This window comes from Salvelinus sp. IW2-2015, linkage group LG16, assembly GCF_002910315.2.
Source record: "Salvelinus sp. IW2-2015 linkage group LG16, ASM291031v2, whole genome shotgun sequence".
In the NCBI taxonomy this organism is placed as follows: Eukaryota; Metazoa; Chordata; class Actinopteri; order Salmoniformes; family Salmonidae; genus Salvelinus; species Salvelinus sp. IW2-2015.
Window position 1 is genome coordinate 40,413,464 of NC_036856.1, and position 23,188 is coordinate 40,436,651.

At 46.5% G+C, this 23,188-nt stretch overlaps 1 protein-coding gene and 1 non-coding gene across 2 annotated transcripts; both read right to left on the bottom strand.

The window, feature by feature from the left end:
- Positions 1-90: 90 nt before the first annotated feature.
- On the bottom strand, positions 91-22,664 carry aspm (assembly factor for spindle microtubules). Its single transcript, XM_070447685.1, is given in 47 exon segments — positions 91-754; positions 1,010-1,182; positions 2,014-2,190; positions 2,392-2,546; positions 2,780-2,972; positions 3,267-3,458; positions 3,880-4,029; positions 4,239-4,448; positions 4,565-4,724; positions 4,902-5,002; positions 5,112-5,261; positions 5,396-6,265; positions 6,268-6,365; positions 6,368-6,523; positions 6,526-6,653; positions 6,655-6,766; positions 6,769-6,854; positions 6,856-6,926; positions 6,928-7,120; positions 7,122-7,269; positions 7,272-7,322; positions 7,325-7,417; positions 7,420-7,613; positions 7,615-7,781; positions 7,783-7,910; positions 7,913-7,954; positions 7,957-8,037; positions 8,040-8,069; positions 8,072-9,941; positions 10,179-10,373; positions 10,525-10,653; positions 10,846-10,994; positions 11,101-11,305; positions 11,664-11,876; positions 12,020-12,105; positions 13,440-13,585; positions 13,887-14,062; positions 14,216-14,346; positions 14,682-14,823; positions 14,908-14,975; positions 15,139-15,378; positions 16,848-16,994; positions 18,281-18,382; positions 18,512-18,607; positions 20,193-21,657; positions 21,840-21,983; positions 22,241-22,664. Coding segments are annotated over 47 exon segments (10,410 nt in total). The 5' UTR covers positions 22,535-22,664; the 3' UTR covers positions 91-651.
- On the bottom strand, positions 13,788-13,864 carry trnat-ugu (transfer RNA threonine (anticodon UGU)). The gene has a single exon. It is a non-coding gene; the product is annotated as a tRNA-Thr (tRNA).
- Positions 22,665-23,188: the final 524 nt, after the last annotated feature.

The following is a 23,188-nucleotide window of genomic DNA, read 5'->3' on the forward strand; positions in this document are numbered from 1 at the left end:
GGGAACAGTGTTATACTAGTCATGATCAGAAACAACAACGGTGGGGGGAAATAGCATCTAATGGCAGGAAGCGGTCACAGCACAAGGCTCTTTCAGGTGAAATCAGATGTTTTATTTACAGCAGTAAACAGTCAAAGTAAATATGTACAGAATGGATTCAAGAATCGCTCCGGTATATTTTCTTTTTGGCATATGCAAATTAGATCTAAATCACATCTTTCTATTACCAGATGCTAGACAGTTAAAACGCCACGTTACTCACCCATTGTCAGGAGACTTCTAGTGTCTTTCTCCCAGAGTTTTTTGGATCATTAACATGGGATAATAGTAATAGGTCTACATGTTTTTTAATTCACCCTTATTCAATCCATTAAGCTACAGGTTAAACGCTTCCACCGTGTGGCCACCAACCATCAGTGTATACACCTTGCATCATGTCTTCTTGTTGAATCAAACAATGTTATCAAAGACAACTCATGGAGCTTTTTCTAGATAGAATCAAAACATTAACAAGCTATAAAAAAAAAAGACAGTGTGGAGTTCATAAAAAAWAAGTATTAAAAAAAAGATCATATGCGTATCATTTAATAAACAACTATACAAAAAAAATGTCTATGGAAAAAGCTAAAGAAAATAATCCATTAAGTATATTTAAAGCACAATAGAGAAGACGTCGGCCACCATCTGTACAGCTCGGAGAGGGTCAACAATGTCTTGCAGTTTGTCCCTTCTGAGAACCCAGTCAGGGGAGAATCTGAGAAGAAAATAACTCATTAAAATCTGTGACAACAGGTTTACTGAAGAAATAGTATGAGTACATCATATTCATACTTGGTTCAAGTAGCATCAGCATTATTGCCAAAGACTGTTTCGGGCTACTTTTGTAAGTGCTAAGCAGTTACCTAGATACTTGATGCCTTTGATTTAGCTTGACAGACATGCAGGGTGGGCAGTTTGCACTTTTGGGACTATCCCATTTGTTCCATGGTACTGGGACCAGTGTACTCACCTAGGCACTGGCTTGGATTTGCGGGGTGTTGCCGGGACGATGAAGCTTCCATTTATGGATGCGCCCATCTTCTGCTTGACCACTGTCCTCTCGGCATCCATCTTGTGTTTGCGTGCAGTGAGGCGGTAGATGCTGCGGAGCCGGTCAACTGCCTTGGAAAGCTTCCTCACTTCCTGAAGACCACAGAAACCAACCAGAGTCAGACATGTTGAGTTGTGAACAACAAACCAGTCAGACAGAAGCGGAAAAATAACCCGTTTGTCATACTTGAGTAAAAGTAAAAATATACCTTAATAGAAAATTACTCAAGTGAACGTCACCCAATAAAATACTACTTGAGTAAAAAACTATAAAAGTAAATGTAATTGAAAAAAGATACTTGAGTATCAAAAGTAAAAAGTATAAACAATTTCTAATTATTTCTATTAGGCAATCCAAACGGCACAACATTGTTTATTTACGGATAGTCAAGGGCACTCCAACATAAACACACATGCTCCATTTGTAAATTAAGTGAGTCCACCAGATCAGAGGCAGTAGGGATGACCAGGGATGTTCTCTTGATAAGTGTGTGAATTAGACCATTTTCCTGTCCTGTTATTAAGCATTCAAGATGTAACGAGTACTTTTGGGTGTCAGGGAAAATGTATGGAGTAAAAAGTACATTATTTTCTTTAGGAATGTAGAAGTAAAAGTAGTCAAAAATATAAAATAGTCAAGTACAGATAACCCCAAAAACTACTGAAGTAGTACTTTCAAGTATTTTTTACACCACTGGCAGCAGCAAGTAGAGCAAGTAGCAGCAATAATAATAACAATAATAAAAGCACTAGTAGTAACAATAATAGCAGCAGCAGAGATAGCAATAGCAGCAGTAGAGATAGCAGCAGCAGTAATAAAAGCAGCAGAGATAGCAGCAGTAATAGAAGCAGCAGAGACAGCAATAGCAGCATTAATAGAAGCAGCAGAGAAAGCAGCAGCAGAGACCAGTAGTAGTGCCATACCAGAGCCCTGGACTGGTCCTGCAGCAGGATGATCAGGAGGAAGCAGGCCTTGGTGAAGATGCTGCCTCCTTTGTCGGCCACCTTGTCTCCGGCCTTCTCCCTGTATATCTGGAGCAGGTCCAGCAGTGTGTCCACAGAGTTCTCCACCGCGTAAACCGCCTCGATTGTCTTGTCATACTGTTGAAGAGTGAAAGAAACACGCAGCGTTAGTCTATTGAGCCAGGAGGGCTGCAGCGAAAGGCCGAGAATATTCACAATTAAACAAACATTTTGTTTCACAAAGTAAAAAAATGATAGTTTTATCTGGGCAGAATTGACATCTACTCAAAAGTATCCATATAGGCCTGTGCACAACAAGGGGTGTTAGGGAGGACCCACCTTGGAGAGGTTGAGGAGCACCTGGATGGCGTAGGTAATGACCTCCATAGAGGGGACGCTCCGGTTGCAGCTGCGGATCAGCGTGAAGATGACCAGCGTGGCTCCGCTCGTCACCAGACGCTCACAGCACTCTGGGGACAGCCTAGTGGCGGTCTCTGCAGAAACAAACATCCACTTCCTGTTAGCCAACCAGTCTCCCTAACATGGTTAATGTCAATACCCCAATAGTACCATCCAGTGTACTACTCTACCAACTGCCGTTAAGCTCTGACATGCTGTCAACTAGCTCAACCCTGCAGAAATCAGTAAAGATATGTTACACATTTCCATTTCATGGTTATTTCAGGACTATTATTGCTTCAGTATAGTGGGATGAGCGCGGTCTCACCCAGATTCTTCAGAGCCTCCAGGATATAGGAGAAGTGCTTGTATTTGAGGAGGTATTCGATGGCCCAGGACGTCTTGTTACACAGCCGGTCCTCCTCTCGTACCTCCTCAGACACCTTCCGCAGACGATGCCTCATGGACACCACTTTACGATTGTCATGGAGCTTTCTGGACTGGTGGCCTCGCCACAACGCCTAAACAGAGAGAGGGGTAAGACCCAGGGGTGGTGGGGGAGAGAGGAGTAAGACCCAGGGGTGGTGGGGGAGAGAGGAGTAGAGGGGTAAGACCCAGGGGTGGTGGGGGAGAGAGGAGTAGAGGGGTAAGACCCAGGGGTGGTGGGGGAGAGAGGAGTAGAGGGAGAGAAGCAGGGAGAGAATGAAAAAAAGCATTCATTTTTTTCTAATGAGAACAACGCAAGGATACTGTACTGACTGGAACTTAATTCCCTCTTGAATGTATTGAACAGAGACTCTGGCTCAGTACAGTACCTGTGCCTTGATGATGCCCTGCTGAACCCTCTGCTCCCGCCTACGGAGGAGGAAGGTCCTGGCGGCGTGCTGGATGGTGGAGGCAGCGTGATGGCGGCGAGCTAACCAACTCCTGGCTGCCCTCTGGGCCACAACCACCCTCCTCCTGTCCTCCACGTATCGCCGCCTCTGGAGCCGTGCTCTCAGCCACCTCTGGCAGGAACAAAATGGCAGAGAGACATGTTTACTGTCCGTCGATAATGATCAGCGGTAGAGCTGTCCGTCGATAATGATCAGTGGTAGAACTGTCCATCGATATTGATCAGTGGTAGAACTGTCCATCGATATTGATCAGTGGTAGAACTGTCCATCGATATTGATCAGTNTGATCAGTGGTAGAACTGTCCATCGATATTGATCAGTGGTAGAACTGTCCATCGATATTGATCAGTGGTAGAACTGTCCATCGATATTGATCAGTAGTAGAACTGTCCATCGATATTGATCAGTGGTAGAACTGTCCATCGATAATGATCAGTAGTAGAACTGATACGATGTCTTTACTCTCAACTCGTTTTGGTGACAACATACAGTTTGGGGGGGTTCCAGTAGTTAAAAGGGGATGACGTTGTACCTGTATAAATATGACAGAGGTGATCTGTCTCTTGGCAGACTGCAGAGCCCAGTGTGACCTCAGAGCTCTCTGGATCCTCACAGCACAGAGGTGGTGGTACACAGCCGCACAGAAACGCACCCTCCTCTCCGCAGAGGCCGCTTCTCTCAACTACAAGACAGGGGACAAAACRATGGTGTTTCGATCTCGTGTTTTCTGAGACCACTATAGAAGAGAAGTGACAGTTGGCTTTCTTGTAATAATCTCAGCATTTACCACTGATTCAGGGTCAGTTGATTTCACCCATCCTGAAAGTAACACTAACGATTTACCGTAGGCTTAACTGATCCTAGATCAGGTTTCACAGTACGTTCTATTACCTGTCTCCTGGCAATCCAGCCTCTGCAGTGAGCCTGGACAGTGATGGTAGCCTGTTTTAAACGTGTGTATTTGACCCGCTCTGCTTTAGCCTGCTGCATAGCTCGCACTCTCCTCTGTAGGAACAGGGCAGCCTCTCTTTGTCTCTGGTACGCCCGTTTCTGGACCCATCCCCGGAAGGAGGACTGGACCAGCACCGCAGCCCTCTGCTCCTGGAGGGGGAGGGGACATAGAGGTTCAGTCTGGATGACTCAATCATCAGAGTTGGCCATCAAAAGAAAGAGGAACCTGGCTGGATCCAGGGGTGTATGAGATGAAATAGTCTCACCTTAAGCAGGTGATTCCTGGTCGCATGGCCTCTCCATGACGCTTCGATTGTAACCGCGGCAGCTTTCATGACCAGGAAGTTGTGACGCTCTTCCCTGGCTTTCAAGGTCTCCCTCCATCTGCACTGAATGACCCTTACACTACGCTGGATCACTCGGAACCTGGAGGAAAACCAAACCAAGCACTTCATTTGACTGAGGCCCACTTTTTCATAGTAAAGTAAGGCACATCCAAAACAAGTCGACAGGACCCTAGTCATCAAAGCAATCTATGAAACTTAAGAGGACAAACCATTTCTGATGCTCAAGCAACTAAAAAAAGATAAGTTGTATTATTACCTGTTGCATAGATGCCTGGTCTGCATACATCGATGGACTGTGGCGACAGCCGCCTGCCGTTTCTTGGCAATCTGTCTGGCAAGGTCACCACGGAACACGGCCTACAATCCAAACAAGCAACAAGATAACATTCGACCATGATCAATAAAATAACATTGATTAACCTCAGTACGGAATATTATTAGCAGTAGTAGTCAATTGAGTACTAACTTGAATAAGAACAGCAGACTTCTTCATTTCCAGGTACTTTGCCCTCTCTCTTTGGCAGAGGAGATGGGCCCTGAAACGTTCCTGTATTATAGCAGCAGATGCCCTTTGATGCTGAAACCGGCGCCTCTCCACCATTCCACGGTAAAATGCCTGAATGGAAAAAGGAACAGTAATTTTTGTCAACTGCATTTACGGTCCAATTTTGGCATATAGTTGAGGTATTTTTAATAAATAAAAAGAATGTTTACATCAGACTATTGAGGAAATACTACTTTGGTACAGACCTGAATTGTGACTGCACTTCTCTTGAGATTCTGGTACCTCTTGAGTTGGATGTGTCCACGCACTCTGGCCTGCAGTGTTTTGACACTGGTCAGGGTCTTTAGGTACAGGCATCGCTGCTCCCTCTGGGCCTGCCAGCCTCTGTAGTGCTTTTGGAGAGTTGCGGCCGCTGTCCGACGCTTCAGGAATCTCCTCCTCGCCACCCAAGCCCTGCAGTGAGACTGCAGCTTTACCGTGCTGGATCGCAGGGTCAGATACCTTCTCCGTTGGATGGACATCCGTATCACGGACTGGATTTTGACAGCCGCACGTTTGCGTCTGGCCAGCCTTCTTGCCAGCGTTCCACGGATGGCTGACTGAAGCTTCACAGCAGCTTCTCTGATGGCCAAGTAATCGTCCCTTTGTCGTCTGAGGACATTGCATGATCTGTACCATCTTTGGATCGTGACAGCAGAGGCTTGTGTTTTGTTGTACCGTGTCCTGGCCTGATGTCTTCTGAAGGCAGACTGGATCAACAGAGCAGCAGCTTTTTCCTTCAAGAAGCGTTGTCGTCTGATGCTCATTCTCAGAACTGACTGAATCTTCCTGGCTGCGATCATCTGTTTTGCCAGCTCCTTTGCCTGTTTTCCCCTATACAAGGCCTGAAGGTTTATCACAGCATTTCTCATCTGATGGTAGTTCTCCAACTGAGAGTTCCTCAGTCTCTGAGCTCTGAATCTTTGCTGAAGAACACTGGCTGCCCAATGCTGCCTCCTATAAGCAGACTGCTCCTTGTGCATCCTGAAGTTGGCCTGGATCACAGTAGCAGCTCTGCACATCTTAGCAATGTCTTGTCGAACGCGATACCCTCTGAAAGCTGCCTGAAGGACTAATGGCAGGACTCTCTGCACTTTTTTAACTTGTCTCGGTCTTGTTTCATTTGAATGTGAGATCTGAAGTATCGCTGGATGATGACAGCAGACAGTCTCATGCCTGGAACTTGACCTGCTCCTTGTGCATCCTGAAGTTGCCTGAATCACAGACGCAGCTCTGTGGCATCTTAGCAGCATCTTGTCGAATGTGATATGCTCTGAAAGCTGCCTGAAGGACTATGGCAGACTCTCTGAGCTTTATGAATTTGTCTCGGTCTGTTTCATTTGAATGTGAGATCTGAAGTATCTCTGGATGATGATGGCAGCAAACTTCATGGCCTGGAACTTGACTTCCTCTCTGTGCTTTCTGAAGCCAGCCTGGATCGTGGTGGCAGCTTGATGTGAAGACCATCTCCTTTCTGGCTCTCTGGCCTCTGTATGCTGCTTGGAGCAGGATGGCAGCGCTGCGCATTCGTTGGTAGTGCTGCATCTGCTGTTTCGCAGCAACAGCGGCACGATATTTTGTTGAATGGCAAGGACAGAGGATCTCAAGGAGAGGTACTGTCGGCGTTCGCAGTGAGCCCTGTAACTTCTCTGGAGAACACTGGCTCTTGTGCATCTCTCTCATGCGCTGTCTGGATAGCATCCCCCGGAAGGCAGCCTGTAACACGACAACAGCACTCCCTCTTTACGCGCAGTGCTTTTCTGTCTTCAATCATCTTCTTGTTGGCTCTGTAACGGGCCTGCACTGTGTTCACAGCCCACTGAAGCCTCTCATAGTGCGCCTCTTGCAGGTGTTTCCGGACATGAGATTGAATGAGTATGGCCGCTCTGCTTTGGTCTGAAACTGCATCCAGGCCTTCATCCATCTGGAAGCTGCCGAAGGACTATAGCAGACTCTCTGAGCTTTATGAATCTGTCTCTGTCTCGTTTCATTTGAATGTGAGATCTGTAGTACCTCTGAATGATGACAGCAGACAGTCTCATGGCCTGGAACTTGACCTGCTCCTTGTGCATCCTGAAGTGGCCTGAATCACAGACGCAGCTCTGTGCATCTTAGCAGCATCTTGTCGAATGCATATGCTCTGAAAGCTGCCTGAAGGACTATGGCAGACTCTCTGAGCTTTATGAATCTGTCTCTGTCTCGTTTCATTTGAATGTGAGATCTGAGTACCTCTGAATGATGACAGCAGACAGTCTCATGGCATGGAACTTGACCTGCTCCTTGTGCATTCTGAAGTTGGCCTGAATCACAGAAGCAGCTTTCTTCATCTTAGCGACGTCTTGTCGAACGCAACGCCCTCTGAAAACTGCCTGAAGGACTATGGCTGAATCCTTCAGTGTCAAGAACTGGTCTCGGTCTTGTCCCTTGAATGTGAGATCTGAAGTATCTCTGGATGATGATGGCTGCAAACTTCATGGCCTGGAACTTGACTTCCTCTCTGTGCTTTCTGAAGCCAGCCTGGATCGTGGTGGCAGCTTGATGTTGAAGACTGATCTCCTTTCTGGCTCTCTGGCCTCTGTATGCTGCTTGGAGGCAGGATGACAGCGCTGCGCATTCGTTGGTAGTGCTGCATCTGCTGTTCGCAGCAACAGGCACGATATTTTTGTTGAATGGCAAGGACAGAGGATCTCAAGGAGAGGTACTGTCGGCGTACGCAGTGGCCCTGTAACTTCTCTGGAGAACACTGGCGGCCTTGTTCATCTCTCCAGTGCTCGTCTGGATAGCATGCCCCGGAAGGCAGCCTGTAACACGACAACAGCACTCCTCTTTACGCGCAGTGCTTTCCTGTCTCAATCATCTTCTGTTTGGCTCTGTAACGGGCTGCACGCTGTTCACAGCCCACTGAAGCCTCTCATAGTGCGCCCTCTGCAGGTGTTTGCGGACGTGAGATTGAATGAGTATGGCCGCTCTGCRTTYRGTCTGCAACTGCTTCCGGACCTTCATCCCTTTGAAAGCTGCTTGCAGAGCAGTGGCTGCCCTCAGCTTCAACAGATAGTCCCTCTGGTCTTTTCTTACCATGGCCACATCCCTGCATCTCTGTTGACATAGTAGAACAGCAGTTTTGACCGCAAGGAAGCGTTTCCTGTCCCTGAAAGTAAGGAACCTCCTCTGAATGACCATGGCTGAGTGGTGCATCCTAGCAACCTCCATTCTTGCTCTGTGACCGCGATACACTGCCTGAATCACAACCGCAGCAGACTTCACTGAGGTGTACCGCTGCATCTGTAGATCTCGGAGCCGATTGGCCCTGTAATGCTGCTGTACGATGATGGCCGCCACCTTTGTGGCAAGATAGGCCTGACGCACTTTGTGCATCCTTAACTGAGCTTGGATGACCGTAGCAGCTTGGTGTTTCATCCTTAACTCTCTGGATCTCCGGTAAGCAGCCTGTAGCTTTACTGTGGCCAATTTCAGCTGGCTGTACAGCGCTTGCTGTGTTCTGCCTGCTACAAGAGCCCGGTACCGACACTGGAGTACTATAGCGGCACGTTGCAGTAACACATATCGTCTTCTACAGAGAAAAACTCTCACTACTGACTGAAGGACAGCGGCGGCCTGGTGTTTTTGCCTCAGCTCTTGCCTAACTCTCATGCCACGGAACCTGGCTTGTACAGTAACAGCAGCTTTCTTGAGCCGGAGATAGTCAGTTCTAATTGTTTCCCCTGCCCTATAAGCTCGGTAATGGCTTTGGATGGCCAAGGCAGCCTTCTTTCTTGACCTGAACTGTGACTGCAACACATGTCTACGGTAGGAAGACTGAATGAGTGTGGCGCATTTATGTCGTTTTTCAATCCTCTTCCTCTCTGTCCTACCTCTCCAGATAGCTTGTATTCTCAATGCAGAATATTGGAGGGCAATATACGCTTTCCTTGATTTCTCCCCTACTAGGTTGGCTCTAAATCGCTGTTGGACAACAATCGCAGATTTTTTCAAGGACAAGAATTTTCTTCTGGCCACAAACTTCATGAAAGCTGTCTGGATGACTGTGGCTGCCTGATTCTGTTGTTGCATTAGTCTCCGAGCCGTATGTCCACGATAAGCGGACTGTATGGTAACAGCAGCACATCTCATTTTCAGGAACTGTTGCCTYCCTGCATCTCTCTGTACAGAGGCCCTGAACCAACGCTGAATCACGACTGAGGATTGTCTCATCGTCGCCATCTGTTTTCTGACCGTGCTCGCCCTAAAAGCACTTTGGATGACAGTGGCAGAGTGATGCTGCAGTTTCAACGTCTCAAAGTTGTGTCTCTGCGCATGACCTCTACACCAAGTCTGAATGAGGACGGCGCTCCGCTGGGTGTTCATGTACTGTTTTAGGCACCTGCGCATTCTGTAGAAAGACTGAATCTTCAAGGCAGCTGCGGTCCTTCGGGCCATTTTGTCACCGTGCCATTTCTTAAATGCAGTTTGTATCACTGTGGCAGCATGGTTTTCCCCCTGCAGTCTCAGAGTCTTCCGTCTCCGATAGTTTCTCTGGATTTTGACAGCTGCTGATCTCAGTGAGCAGTAACGTTCACGCTCTTCCCTTGCCAGAGTCGAGGCCCTAACATGCTTCTGAATTACTGTTGCAGCCCACTGTGTCCTTCTGTAGGTAGTGACTGCCATCTTCATCCGCCAGAGAGCTTGAACTTTAACAATGTGCAATCTCAAGCGCTGGTAGTTTTTCAAGGTAACATACTTCTTCCATTGTGCCTGTATGACAAGTGAAATGTGTTTAGATAACTCAAAACCGGTTATCAGTTAGCAATACTGTTCAAGATCTTTCCACAGTGATACAAACTGGCAGAGATTAGTTTACATACTATACCTCATGCATGTAGTATAGCTATAACTAATGGTGAGCAGGTTACTAAGTATGAGCATGATGGGTGGATGGGTAGGTAGGGACAACAGCCCATATATGAAATTCTATAATAATAAGAAACATACTTGGATGGTGGTAGCAGCAGCAACCTGGAGAGCCCAGARTAGAGCCTTGCTCCTCAGTGTCAGGGCGTTCCGTGCCGAGTAGCCCCTCCATGCAGCCTGGATGCGGATGGCTGCAGCGGTCTGACAGGCGGCTCTACGTCTCTGGAGAAACTGTCTGACCAGCACCTGGATCTTCCCCGCTGCTACAGTCCTTTCCTATATCAGATGAGGGGATAAGTGAGATGTGAGAAGTTTTTCCATGTACAAGAGATTTCATCTGCACCAAACAGAAAATCACAGAAAAACAGTAAGACGGTGTTAGGTCTAGTGTTCATGACTTTGAGAGGTAATATAGACTAGACGTAACCTGGTAAAGTTTCAGATCCTTCTTCAGCCGGTACTTTCTCCAAGCTCCCTGGATGATCCTGGCAGCACGGGTCTCATTCCGCAGGTCCAGGAGACGGGCACACAGGAAGGACAGGTAACATGTCACCACCTGGAAGAGAGAAACACAGATCAAATGGATCTGGAAACACTTAAGAGATTCAGCATTCTTGTTAAAAAAAAAAAAAGGCACTGACAATTACAAGAATGTATTGAAGTGAATCAAAGTTGAAACAGTTCYCTAGTTTTCCCTGAGAAAAGAAATGCACAGTCCAGCCTTGGAAGGTCATAAAGCCCCTCCCACCTTCTCATTTGGGATAGTGTTTGACATGTCAGCAGGGTTCATCATGGCAGGAACCCCTCCCARGTCAGACACTGCAGTGTTGACCAGCCTGAAGTTACTCTTCTCATTCTCCAGAAGCTCTTTGAACTCCATCGATGGCGACACTAGGCCTATTAACAACCACAGAATAAAAATCATTTAACCTGTCCATTTTCTTATTATGCAATGAAAACTTTTTAACTGCCTCACTAAATGGATGCATTTGGGAAGAAATACCATTTTGTGTGGTGGGCCAGGTGTCAAAGGAGATGTCCGAGTCGCTGGAGGAGCTGTTGAGTTCAACTCGTCCTCTCTGGGAGCACTCCACAGTTTGGGTGGTGTTGTGGCTGACGCTGTCTGCCGGTAGGTGGCTGGGGTGGTAGTGGTGGATCAGGTAGCAGAGGATACGACCGTCTGAGAACGACACCGTGAAGTTCTCTGCCTGGAAAGAGACAAGAGATTAATTCAAAATGGATGACCATAAAATGCATGTATGTGAAGTATTAAGTTGTTGTGAAAAAGTATATTTTATAAAATAACATCCACTCTAGATAACAGACAGAACCATTACCTGATTTTTATTTTATTAACTAGACAAGTCAGTTGAGGAACAAATTCATATTTACAATGACAGCCTAGGAACAGTGGGTAATTACCTTGTTCAGGGGCAGAACAACAGATGTTTGGTTACTGGCCCAACACCAACCACTAGGTTACCTGCCGCCCCAACATTGAGTACGCCTGCATTTTCTTAAAAAAGAGATGAGGCATTTTTGAAACAGGTCAGCAAAAAAACTCACCTTCAAGTGGTAGAACTGGCAGACAGCATTGACCCATTCCATGAGTAGAGTGATCTTTGAGCTACTGTGCTCGAACGGGGGTCTAGGCTTGGGAGTCTTCTGCAGCACACCTTTGTCGGCCCTCAGTGAGGCCAACCTCTGTTTGGTCGTCCAGGTGTGTTTGAGGAAACTGATCTCTTCTCTCAGCTGGTCCTCGTCCAGCAGCACCTCCACCTGGACAGAGGGGGAGGGGGTAAGAGTTCATTCATGAAAACAGAGATGAATGTGGGAGAAAGTGTGTTATTGTAATGGGAGTGGATGAAGCCGAGGGGACGCTTATCCAAAGTCATTGTCAGGTTATAAAATATGAAACGTACCTGGAAGGTAAAAATGATCTTCCACAGCAGGCTCAGTGTCTTCTCCCTGTGTCCGTCCACAATATCTCTGGAGTCAATGACAGCATCTGGAAGACATAATGGCAATTAGTTAACGTGCGACTGTACTTTGTGATTATTTAAATTAATTTTTACCCCTTTTTTGTGAAATCCAAATTGGTAGTTACAGTCTTGTCCCATCGCTGCAACTCCCGTACTGACTCTGGAGAGGCGAAGGTTGAGAGCCATGTGTCCTTCGAAAAATGACCCAGCCAAGCCGCACTGCTTCTTGACACACTGCTTGCTTAACCCGGAAGCCAGCCGCACCAATGTGTCGAAGGAAAGACTGTACAGCTGTCGACCATGTCAGCGTGTATGCGCCCGGCCCGCCACAGGAGTTGCTAGACCACAATGGGACAAGGACATCTCGGCCGGCCAAACTGTCCCTTAACCCGGACGACTCTGGGCCAATTGTGGGGCGCCTCATGGGACTCCTGGTCACGGGCAGCTGACACAACCCGGGATCGAACCTGGATCTGTAGTGATGCCTCAAGCACTGCAATGCAGTGCCTTAGACCGCTGTGGCACTAGGTTCCTGATTTGGCCTAGTTTTAGATTTGGTTCATTAAGAAGCGCTAGCAGCCACGACGGAATTAAAACAAGTTTGTTCAGCGTGTGGTCTGATACGGGTGTCTTGTGTGTGTCCGCAGGTGGGAAATGTTAAACCAAATTATTTTGCCCATTAGCTTCACCTGGCTGATGTGCAACCGTTGCAAAGTTGGTTCAACTTTGGACAGCACATCTCTGGGGATAGTTAGGGACCGTCAATAAATTACACAATGTAAATTAAACAATATTTTCACGTTGCACATCTTTTAGCCTTCAATATTTGTACATGAATTTCTAAAATGTATAATTGGTTTAAAGTTAAGTCATTGAAATTTGGAGCTAATGTCCCATGTACATTATGTCATTTAGTGAGGGTCCGTAACTAGCCCCATAGGGGTATCTAATGTTAAACCAAATTGACCATTACGACCTGGTCACATGCAGCTGTGCTCTGAATTGATGATTACTTGTGCTTTCCGGCTGTGGGCAGAATTAAAATGAACCCAAGAAAAACTGTTACGGTACACTTCGTCCCGTGACATTCCATTTCCCCCCCTATCTGTTTTAGACGAGACTGACTTCAACCAAAATTATCCTATTCACTCTTAGTAGTACATTTTGACACTAGAACAAATGTTTGAATCATATCGATGCCACGGGCCATTTTCAAAACAATACTTTTCTTTTTAGAGGCAGTCACCCTTTAATCTTCACTGGGACACCTTACTGTCTAACTAGCAGAGTTCATCATTCATTTGAAAAAAAAAAGAAGCTAATTTACCATGAATTGGAGAAAAAAAAGAAGCTAATTTACCATGCTCATCCTTGAGGTCAACCCCTCTGTCTCGGAGCACCTGCAGGGCTATGTCAACGTTGTGGACCTTCTGCAGACGACTGATTGCAGGCATCCTCAGCTTACGGGACAGACTCCAGTCCTGGATGAACAGCTCCATCACACGCCTGACAGAAAAACATACGCTAATACAGTCACCAAACCCTTAACCTCGAGAGCCAACACTTTGTGCAGGCTTTCTTTCCAGCCCAACAACGACACCAAAAGGACGGGTGTGATAATATGTCTTACACATTTACATTTAAGTCATTTAGCAGACGCTCTTATCCAGAGCGACTTACAAATTGGAAAGTTCATACATATTCATCCTGGTCCCCCCGTGGGGAATGAACCCACAACCCTGGCGTTACAAGCGCCATGCTCTACCAACTGAGCCACACGGGACCACGAGACGGATTCCACACTTACACGAGACGGATTCCACACTTAAGGTCAACTGACAGATTCTTGACAGCGAAGTTGAACTCGTCCAGAGGCGTCTGGACGTGGGAGACCGGTAGGCCCATGTAACCCAGGTGACGGGGGAGGATCCCCTCTCCACTCAGGAAGTCCCTGGAGAACGACAGCAGCAAGTCCTTGGTAGTCTGGAGAATATTAAAACAATCAAGAGATCAATGGGAGGTACTATGGGGGGGGGGGGTCTGCAAAGGAATGAAAACAATTAAAAAGAGTCAAACTGTTAATGTCTGTCAGACAGATTACTTAATTTGTGGCCATGGGAGTTGGTGTCACCTTACCTTGAATTCTGCATCCATACAGAACAGACAGGGGTCATGTTCGATCATCCTGGACTCTTTGGCTTTATCCAGGAAGCACACCAAGAGGAGAAGCTTCTTCAGAGTGAAACGAGACAGCGCCCCCTCGTGGCCTGCACAACAGAGACCAATAACAATCAATGACCAACTAATATAATACACTTCATAGAATGTAGAAAGAGGAGGAAGGGAAGCGCTACTAAGGTACACAATAGTACATTTTGGTAGACAGAAGGTGCTCTTTGGTAAAAGGGTTAAATTGGTCATCAACAAGAAAGGAGGACCAAGGCATTCTTTATATCCTCCTTTCTTTTTGAAAACACTTCATAGAATCTTCCATTCAACAGAAGAAAAAAAAAATATATATATATATATATWTTTTTTTAAATCGCTGAAAATAGCAACAAAAAAGCTGAGCGTAACGGAAGACAGTAGAGCAATGAGTTACCATCTTTGTAGAGGTTGGGTACTTTGGCATGTCTGAACTCTGCAGCAATGTCAGGGTTCCACAGCAGACGTTTCAGAATGAACATGGCTAAGCCCATGACGTCACTGTTGCTCTCCAGTGAGATCATCTCCCCGTAGATAGTCTGAAAACAGGTTGCATTTCATGAGACTTCAACATGGACAATAGACATTTAGGAAAATAAATAAATAAAACCATGACTGACTACCTCAAGTCCAATCCGTAACCAAAGAGGATTGTACGATAGAAGCCAGTTGAGCACCTTTTGCCGTTCCCCTAAAAAATTAAATAAAAACTTTGCATAGGCTTTTGGACATGAACCTTTGAATATGCGTACTACTACTTAGAAATGTCATAACTTTTAATTGAACGAGTTTTAACGCACATACATATGAATCAGACTATGTTACACATGTCTAACGCCAGCCTGCATACGTACCGATGTCCTTCCAAAGATGACGATCCTTGCGTACCAGTAACCTTCTAGCCTCAACCTCCAACTCCAGCCTCTGGATGGCTTTGACCATGGGCTCGGAGGTGAAAAGCTGGCAGGCCGAGCGCCGCAGCCGGTTGAGCCGCCGCCTGGCAGTGTAGGTACTAAACGACATCTCCTCTTTGGTGGGAGCCTTGTTGACGGCAAACTTGTCATTACCGCCCATCGCCAGGGATACAGCATTCACTACACATCAAGAGAGATGGTGAGATATGAAGCAATGGAATTCTATATACAGTTGAAGTCAGAAGTGAACATACACTTAGGTTGGAGTCATTAAAACTAGTTTTTCAACCCCTCCACAAATGTATTGTTAACAAACTATAGTTTTGGCAAGTTGGTTAGGACATCTACTTTGTGCATGACACAAGTCATTTTTCCAACAATTGTTTACAGACAGATTATTTCAGTTATAATTCACTGTATCACAATTCCAGTGGGTCAGAAGTTTACATACACTAAGTTGACTGTGCCTTTAAACAGCTTGGAGAATTGCAGAAAATGATGTCATGGCTTTAGAAGCTTCTGATAGTCTAATATACATCATTTGAGTCAATTGGAGGTGTACCTGTGGATGTATTTCAAGGCCTACCTTCAAATATACTAAATTGTTATCTTATCCACGAATTTGAACCACTATATGAAAATTCAACATCATGCCATCAGTTGACTATCATGCCACAAATGCCCATAGGTAGCAGGGTTCCAAGAAGGAAGCCGTCACGGCCCGTGTGGCTGACTGGTCTACAGGAAGTCGTCACGGCCCGTGTGGCTGACTGGTCTACAGGAATCGTCACGGCCCGTGTGGCTGACTGGTCTACAGGAAGCCGTCACGGCCCGTGTGGCTGACTGGGTCTACAGGAAGTCGTCACGGCCCGTGTGGCTGACTGGTCTACAGGAGCCGTCACGGCCGTGTGGCTGACTGGTCTACAGGAAGTCGTCACGGCCCGTGTGGCTGACTGGTCTACAGGAAGTCGTCACGGCCCGTGTGGCTGACTGGTCTACAGGAAGTCGTCACGGCCCTTGTGGCTGACTGGTCTACAGGAAGTCGTCACGGCCCGTGTGGCTGACTGGTCTACAGGAAGCCCGTCACGGCCCGTGTGGCTGACTGGTCTACAGGAAGCCGTCACGGCCCGTGTGGCTGACTGGTCTACAGGAAGCCGTCACGGCCCGTGTGGCGACTGGTCTACAGGAAGCCGTCACGGCCCGTGTGGCTGACTGGTCTACAGGAAGTCGTCACGGCCCGTGTGGCTGACTGGTCTACAGGAAGTCGTCACGCCCGTGTGGCTGACTGGTCTACAGGAAGCCGTCACGGCCCGTGTGGCTGACTGGTCTACAGGAAGTCGTCACGGCCCGTGTGGCTGACTGGTCTACAGGAAGCCGTCACGGCCCGTGTGGCTGACTGGTCTACAGGAAGTCGTCACGGCCCGTGTGGCTGACTGGTCTACAGGAAGTCGTCACCGGCCCGTGTGGCTGACTGGTCTACAGGAAGCCGCCATGGCGCTTGTGGTCTATAGCAGGTCCAGTCAGTGAATAAGAACAGTGGTCCCTCTACGAGAGCTCTAGCACACCAAGACAACATGTCAGGGTGAGAGTCTCGGGACTAAACAGTACTCCTTTACATCACCGTCTTGATCTAGCCAGGTGAACATTACCTTTGGTGACCTCCGTGTTGACCTTGAAGTCATCAGGGGTGAGGACGTAGTTGATCCACCAGGTAAACCCAGTCTCCTGTTTCTCTATCCAGCGCTCATCATAGAACATGTTCTTTGCAGCGAACGGCATCGGGTGTCTTGGTATGGCTGCAACTGACAAGTATGTTCCGTAAGTGACAGCACACAACAGTAGATTAGAGAGTGAGCCAGAGATTGATTGAGAGAGATATATATATATATATATATATACATACACACACCACATGGCCAAAAGTATGTGGACACCTGATCGTCGAACATCTTATTCCAAAATCATGGGTATTAATATGGTGTTGGTCCCACCTTTGCTGCTAGAACAGCCTCCGCTTTTCTAGAAGAACATTGCCAGAGGGGACTTCACTTCCATTCAGTCACAAGAGCATCAGTGAGGTTGTGCACGGATGTTGGGCGATTAGGACTGGCTCACAGTTGGCGTTCCAATTCATCCCAAAGGTGTTTGATGGGGTTGAGGTCAGGGCTCTGTGCAGGCCAGTCAAGTTCTTCCACACCGATCTTGACAAACCATTTCTGTACAGACCTCGCTTTGTGCACGGGGGCATTGTCATGCTAAAAACAGTATAGGGTTTTTCCCAAACTGTTGCCACAAAGTTGGAAGCACAGAATCGTCTAGAATGTCATTGTAAGCTGTAGCGTTAAGATTTCCCTTCACTGGAACTAAAGGGGCCTGAACCATGAAAAACAATCCCAGACTATTATTCCTCCTCCACCAAACTTTACAGTTGGCACTATGCATTGGGGCAGGTAGCGCTCTCCTGGCATCCACCAAACCCAGATTCATCCGTTGAACTGCCAGATGGTGAAGCGTGATTCATCACTCCAGAGAACGCGGTGCCTCTGCTCCAGAGTCCAACGGTGGCTAGCCCTATACCACTCCAACCGATGCTTGGCATTGCGCATGGTGATTTTAGGCTTGTGCGACTGCTCAGCCATGGAAACCCATTTCATGAAGCTCTCAACCAACAGTTCTTGTGCTGACGTTGCTTCCCGAGGCAGTTGGTAGTGAGTGTTGCAACCGAGGTTAGGCGGTTGCTACCTGCTTCGGTGGTCCCGTTCTGTGAGCTTGGGTGGCCTACCACTTCACGGCTGGGCCGGTGCTGCTCCTAGACGTTTCCACTTCACAATAACTTACACTTACCATGGCAGCTCTAGCAAGGCAGAACCGTGACAAACTAACTTGGATAGGTGGCATCCTATGACGGTGCCATGTTGAAAGTTACTGAGCTCCTAAGTAAGGCCATTCTATGGCTGTTTGGTTGATTCTATACACCTTTCAGCAACGGGTGTGGCTTAAATAGTCAAATCCACTCATTTGAAGGGATACTTTTGGCCATGTAGTTAGTGTATGCATGCATGTATCAAAAGGGCTAGGTTACCTGTTTGACCAGGCTTGGTGAATGTGAGCTTGGACTGGGCCACAGCTACAATCTTTGCAGTTTTTACAGATGAGCCACCAAATGATTTCAAAGACTGTGCACCTATGATCAGAGTAGAAAACAAAGACATGCAAAACTCTTCCATATAGAAAATGGCCTACTAATTTACCAGTACAACACATCTACAGTGTACTGTCTTGTTTTCCACATTGTAAGGACAAGTTGTTGTACCTCGCTGGCCAGGTTTTGGAGCTGGCTGCTTGGCTTGGGCAGGGGACACAGACTTTGGAGCCCTCGTGGATGAGGCAGAACTAGTACACACAGAAGCTGGAAAACAAGAATACACACAGATCACATCATTTAAGAAGTATAGACCAGGGAATGTGAAATATTCAAAGCAATAGGCATGTCGTGTGAAACCCCGTGCACTGTCTTGGAGGTCGGGCATAGGCAGTGACTCAAGGTTGACTCAGACAGGAGCGCGGTACAAATAAAGAGGCTTTAATTAACAAAAGGAAAATAGAATTCCAGAGCCCTTCCAGAGCCAGACTTTAAACTTAGAAAACTAAAGCATGAAGTCAACAAGACTAGCCAAAAGCTTAAACGCGGCAAATCATAAAATCAGTCCTAGCCATACCTGACAGGACGTGCGCTCTAGACCAGGTTTACCTAACCCTAGGGGTACGCGCAATTCCGTCGCAGGTACGCAAAATAAAAATGTGATTCACATTTTTCAAAATGTAAACAATTATATTTTCCAATGGGGCTACACATTTGGGTGAGTTTCTCTCGCCTGTGTAGCCTCGTTTCACTGTTAAAAATACATTTAATAATCTAGTGTTCAGCAAAATAACAACATCAAAGAGAGGCAGCCAAGACAAATAATTAACATCCAATCACATTAAGTTGGGTACAATTACACAGGTACTTTCCCAAAACAGATGAGACAAACTGGATTTGTTATCCCGTTCCTGCCCTGCCTCCAGTCCACTTAGCGATATCTGAACAAGAGAGCCTCATCGAAATTGCAACAAGCGGTTCTGTGAAAATGTAATTTAAATCAGAAAACATTGCCAAATTTCTGGATTGGGCTGCGCTCAGTGTTTCTTGCCTTGGCAAATCGCACTGTTAAGACACTGATGCTCTTTGCAATCACGTACCTATGTGAGAGTGGATTCTAGGCCCTCACTAGCATGAACACTAAATACAGGCACAGACTGTGTGGGAAATGATTTAAGACTGAGACTCTCTCCAATAGAACATTGCAGAGTTAGGTGCATCCTTTCAAGCACACCCTTCTCACTAACCTGTGGTGAGTTACTCACCATTTTCGATGAACAAATAAGGTTTTATATGCAAGATGGTTAAACGAAGAGCAAAATTATTGATTATTATGAGTGACCTGGTTCTATAAGAGCTCTTTGTCACTTCCCACAAACCGGGTTGTGACAAACTCACTCATTCTTATGTTTATTAAAYGTATCATATGTGTGTGTGTGTGTGGCAGGCTTACAATGATGGCAAAAAACACGCTGGTGCTATAGCGGATACGGCTGGAGGTTGAATGTTTGAAGGGGTACGGGACTGCTCTAGAGAATGCTCCCCCCATAGTGAGAGCTGCACACCTTTAAGTCTTCAGGCAGTCAATTAGGAGGGCTGCCACACCCTCATTAAGAGACCGTGATCAACTGCAGCTTGTTCCCCCAGTCGGCATTCCTCATGCTTTCTAGACTTGGCCCTACTACTCCACAGCAGTCCATCAGAATGCTGCCACCCTCGTTAACAGTGCTCAACTGGAGCTCGCCCCCCTAGCCTTGCTGCACCACACAAGTCAATGTGCACAATGGTTAAAAACAATTCAATTTACAAAGAATACTGAGGACATTTCAACAATCAACATTTACCAACTCACCTGATGTTTTTGTCTGCTGCCTGTGAGAGGAGGCACTGATCCCCTTCTGCTGAGCTGGTCTGTTGGGTCCCTTCACCACTGTTGACACCCTACTCTTTTTCACATGGAACGTTTTCTCCGCAGCATCCTCCACTTTCTGCCCTCCATCCCTCAGAAACTCATCGCTCTTCCTCTTTTTGCTCCGCACCACCCTCATGTCAAACTGGCTCTGGTTGTAAACAGGAAACACGCCTGCCCGGTCAGGTAGAGGTTCCACTATTGGTGCTGTGTTGAGCTGAGTGGCTCCCAGAATGGAATCATCCAGGCCAAGGTGCTGAGGGCCACCGGTGGGGGGGTTCATAGGCAGAGGAGAGCTGAGGGAGAGGTTGACTGGAGCAGGGTTATCATCCAAACAAACTGGGCTATAGGAAATTGACTCCAGCCTGGCCTCCCGTGGGGAGATAGTTAATGGAGAATCATGGTTTGCATCAGAGTCTATGACAGGGAGACCAGGGGTAACTGTTGTACCAGGGCTTGACTCTGAATGGCCACTGTCTCCAGACAGCTCCAGTGTTTTCTCCAGGAGACAGCGCCTGGAGGTTTTGATTCTCCTCACCCCAGGACTGCGTACCTGGACAGGGGCTGGTTTGCTTTTGATGACTGTGGCGGAGGTGAAAGTGACCTTTTTGGATTGAGGAACAACTTCTCCAACCTCTACTCTACCCTCCTTGTCAGTAACACGTTTTGGTTTGATGAAGAAGGTTAGTCTAGGCTGTGCAGGATCTGACTTGATGGGGCTTTCAGACAGGGCTTTGAGGTCAATCACAGATTTGACAGGGCCACAATTCTTCTCTCCATTTGCTGACTCCAAGGAGTGGGAGAAATCAAAGCTAGAGCACGCATTTGGAGGGCTTGCACCAACCACATGAGTTAGATCTGACTCAATCAAGGCCAGTGCATCTCTCACAGACAACACTGGTGTTCCGGCCAACACTGTATGGCTTATGTTCGCAACAGTGTCATCAATCACAGGGGCTGGGCTCTGTATAGACTGAATATGGGGCATCAGCTTTTGAAGCCTCTCTGGAGTGCCTACAGGGGACACAGTCGTGTTCAGTAGTCTGGTGAGGTCTCGGCACTCCGGTGTGCCTACTGGGAAACTGTAGCTGGCTGCTGCATCAGAGGAATCGATTAGCTCTGCAGCGGGGACTAGAAAGACGACAGGCGAGTTCTTTTGGACATTGTCGAAACTGAACTGACCCAACACATCCTGCTTAAACTTCTGCCCTTCGACAGGTGTGCAGGCTTTTTTGTTGAGTGAGGCAAGCGGGCTGCGAACCTTCTCCCGTCTGTACTGTGGTGTCCGGGACACATGGAAGGTCTTGTTGGCTGCCATCTTCAGGGAAGACACTGAGTTTTTCTTCCCCCTTGGAGGGTCTGATAGATCAAATGCCTTCTTGCTTTTGATTGAGTCCCACAGACTCTTCTGTAACAAAGGAATAAATCACATGAAGTGGTTTGTAGTTATGTATAGAGCATTAGTGATGCTTTGAAATTGTTCAAATGAAATTCGATTTATTAGGCTACATGTTGATTAGTGTGAATTAGTTAGTATGCGTAGCAACATCTTTCTCATTATATATATATATATATATATAAATAAGTTACCTTTCTCCTTTTAGGTGCGTCTGCTCTACCGAGCAAAATAGCTTGGTGTTTGACCACCCCATTGGCAATGAAAGTGATCAGCTCTCGAATACCACCTTCCTCTATCGGTGTCCATGTTATTGTCAAATTGACACGTTCCTCAGGCTGGGAAGAAAATGACAGGGGAAATAACGTTAGCTAGCTACGGGTAAAATGTATGGCTAGCTAGCTAGTAGAACTTCAAACAAATGTGACAACTGTTGGCTGGCTAGCTAACTTAAGTTACATCTGACAGCTAACAAAACATTAACTTGGTGAATGTCATGCCAACTAGACCCACTCGTTGCCATCTAACGTTAAGTTARCTAACTAGTTATAGTATTATATTTGAGCACATGCTAGCTAGCTATAATTCCCCTTACCTGAATTGTAAATCGGGTTTGATCCACGGAAAAGCCTTTCGTCGATGCAATCTTATCAATTGCCACCTCTATGTTTGCATCTTCAACGGGATTCTCAATGCAAAGAACTGATGATTTGGAAGATCCCAACTTTACATTTCCAAATGTTACAAACGGAGCCCTTGAAAACTGAATTAAACTCAAAACTGGGTGCGAGCTATTGTTTTCTTTATTGCCATAAGAAACAGCAGATGAGTCTTCTTTCTTGATGGGACTAAAATCCAGGAAACCTCCCCTCGCTGATAACTGTGCCATTTCCAAACTTCTCTGTAGAAATCAACGCAAGTTAGTCACCGAACCATCTCAAGAAATATCTAGCTAATTAACGTAGTTATTCTCCTTACTATTCTCTACAGCGAGCTAACGTTAACTGACTGAAAACACGTTTCCCTGTTAATAGTTACGTTCCGTTTGAATATCGCTTTACTTTGTTAGCCAATCATATCGTAGGTTGGCTGCTTCATGTTCCAATCGCTGCGGGGTAAACAATGAATGGCCAATCAGAGATCCTCAAAATGTTTAAACTGCCATAAGCCGCGCCTACTCCGAGATGCACACTACAGTCATCAGATGCAACCCAGGAAGGGGGCGAGGTTGATATTATATTTTGTAGCAGTTCTTAGCTAGAAGTTGTAACCTACAGTGGCTGTGCATTCACTGTTCAGACAGTTTATTCTTATCACTTAAGACAACATTGAGGTGTGGCTATGTCTTCCACATAGCCTACTAAATTAGTAAATAAATGTKGATACGTGATGCAATGCTTGTTGGCGAAAATAATTTGAACCATATAGTGAGTGCTACGTTTGGCATTCTGTTGTCCAATTCAAAAGTTAACCAGTGGAACAAATGTTGCACAAAATCATGTAAATGAAATTGCATTGACTGGTACTTGATTTGTGTTTGATT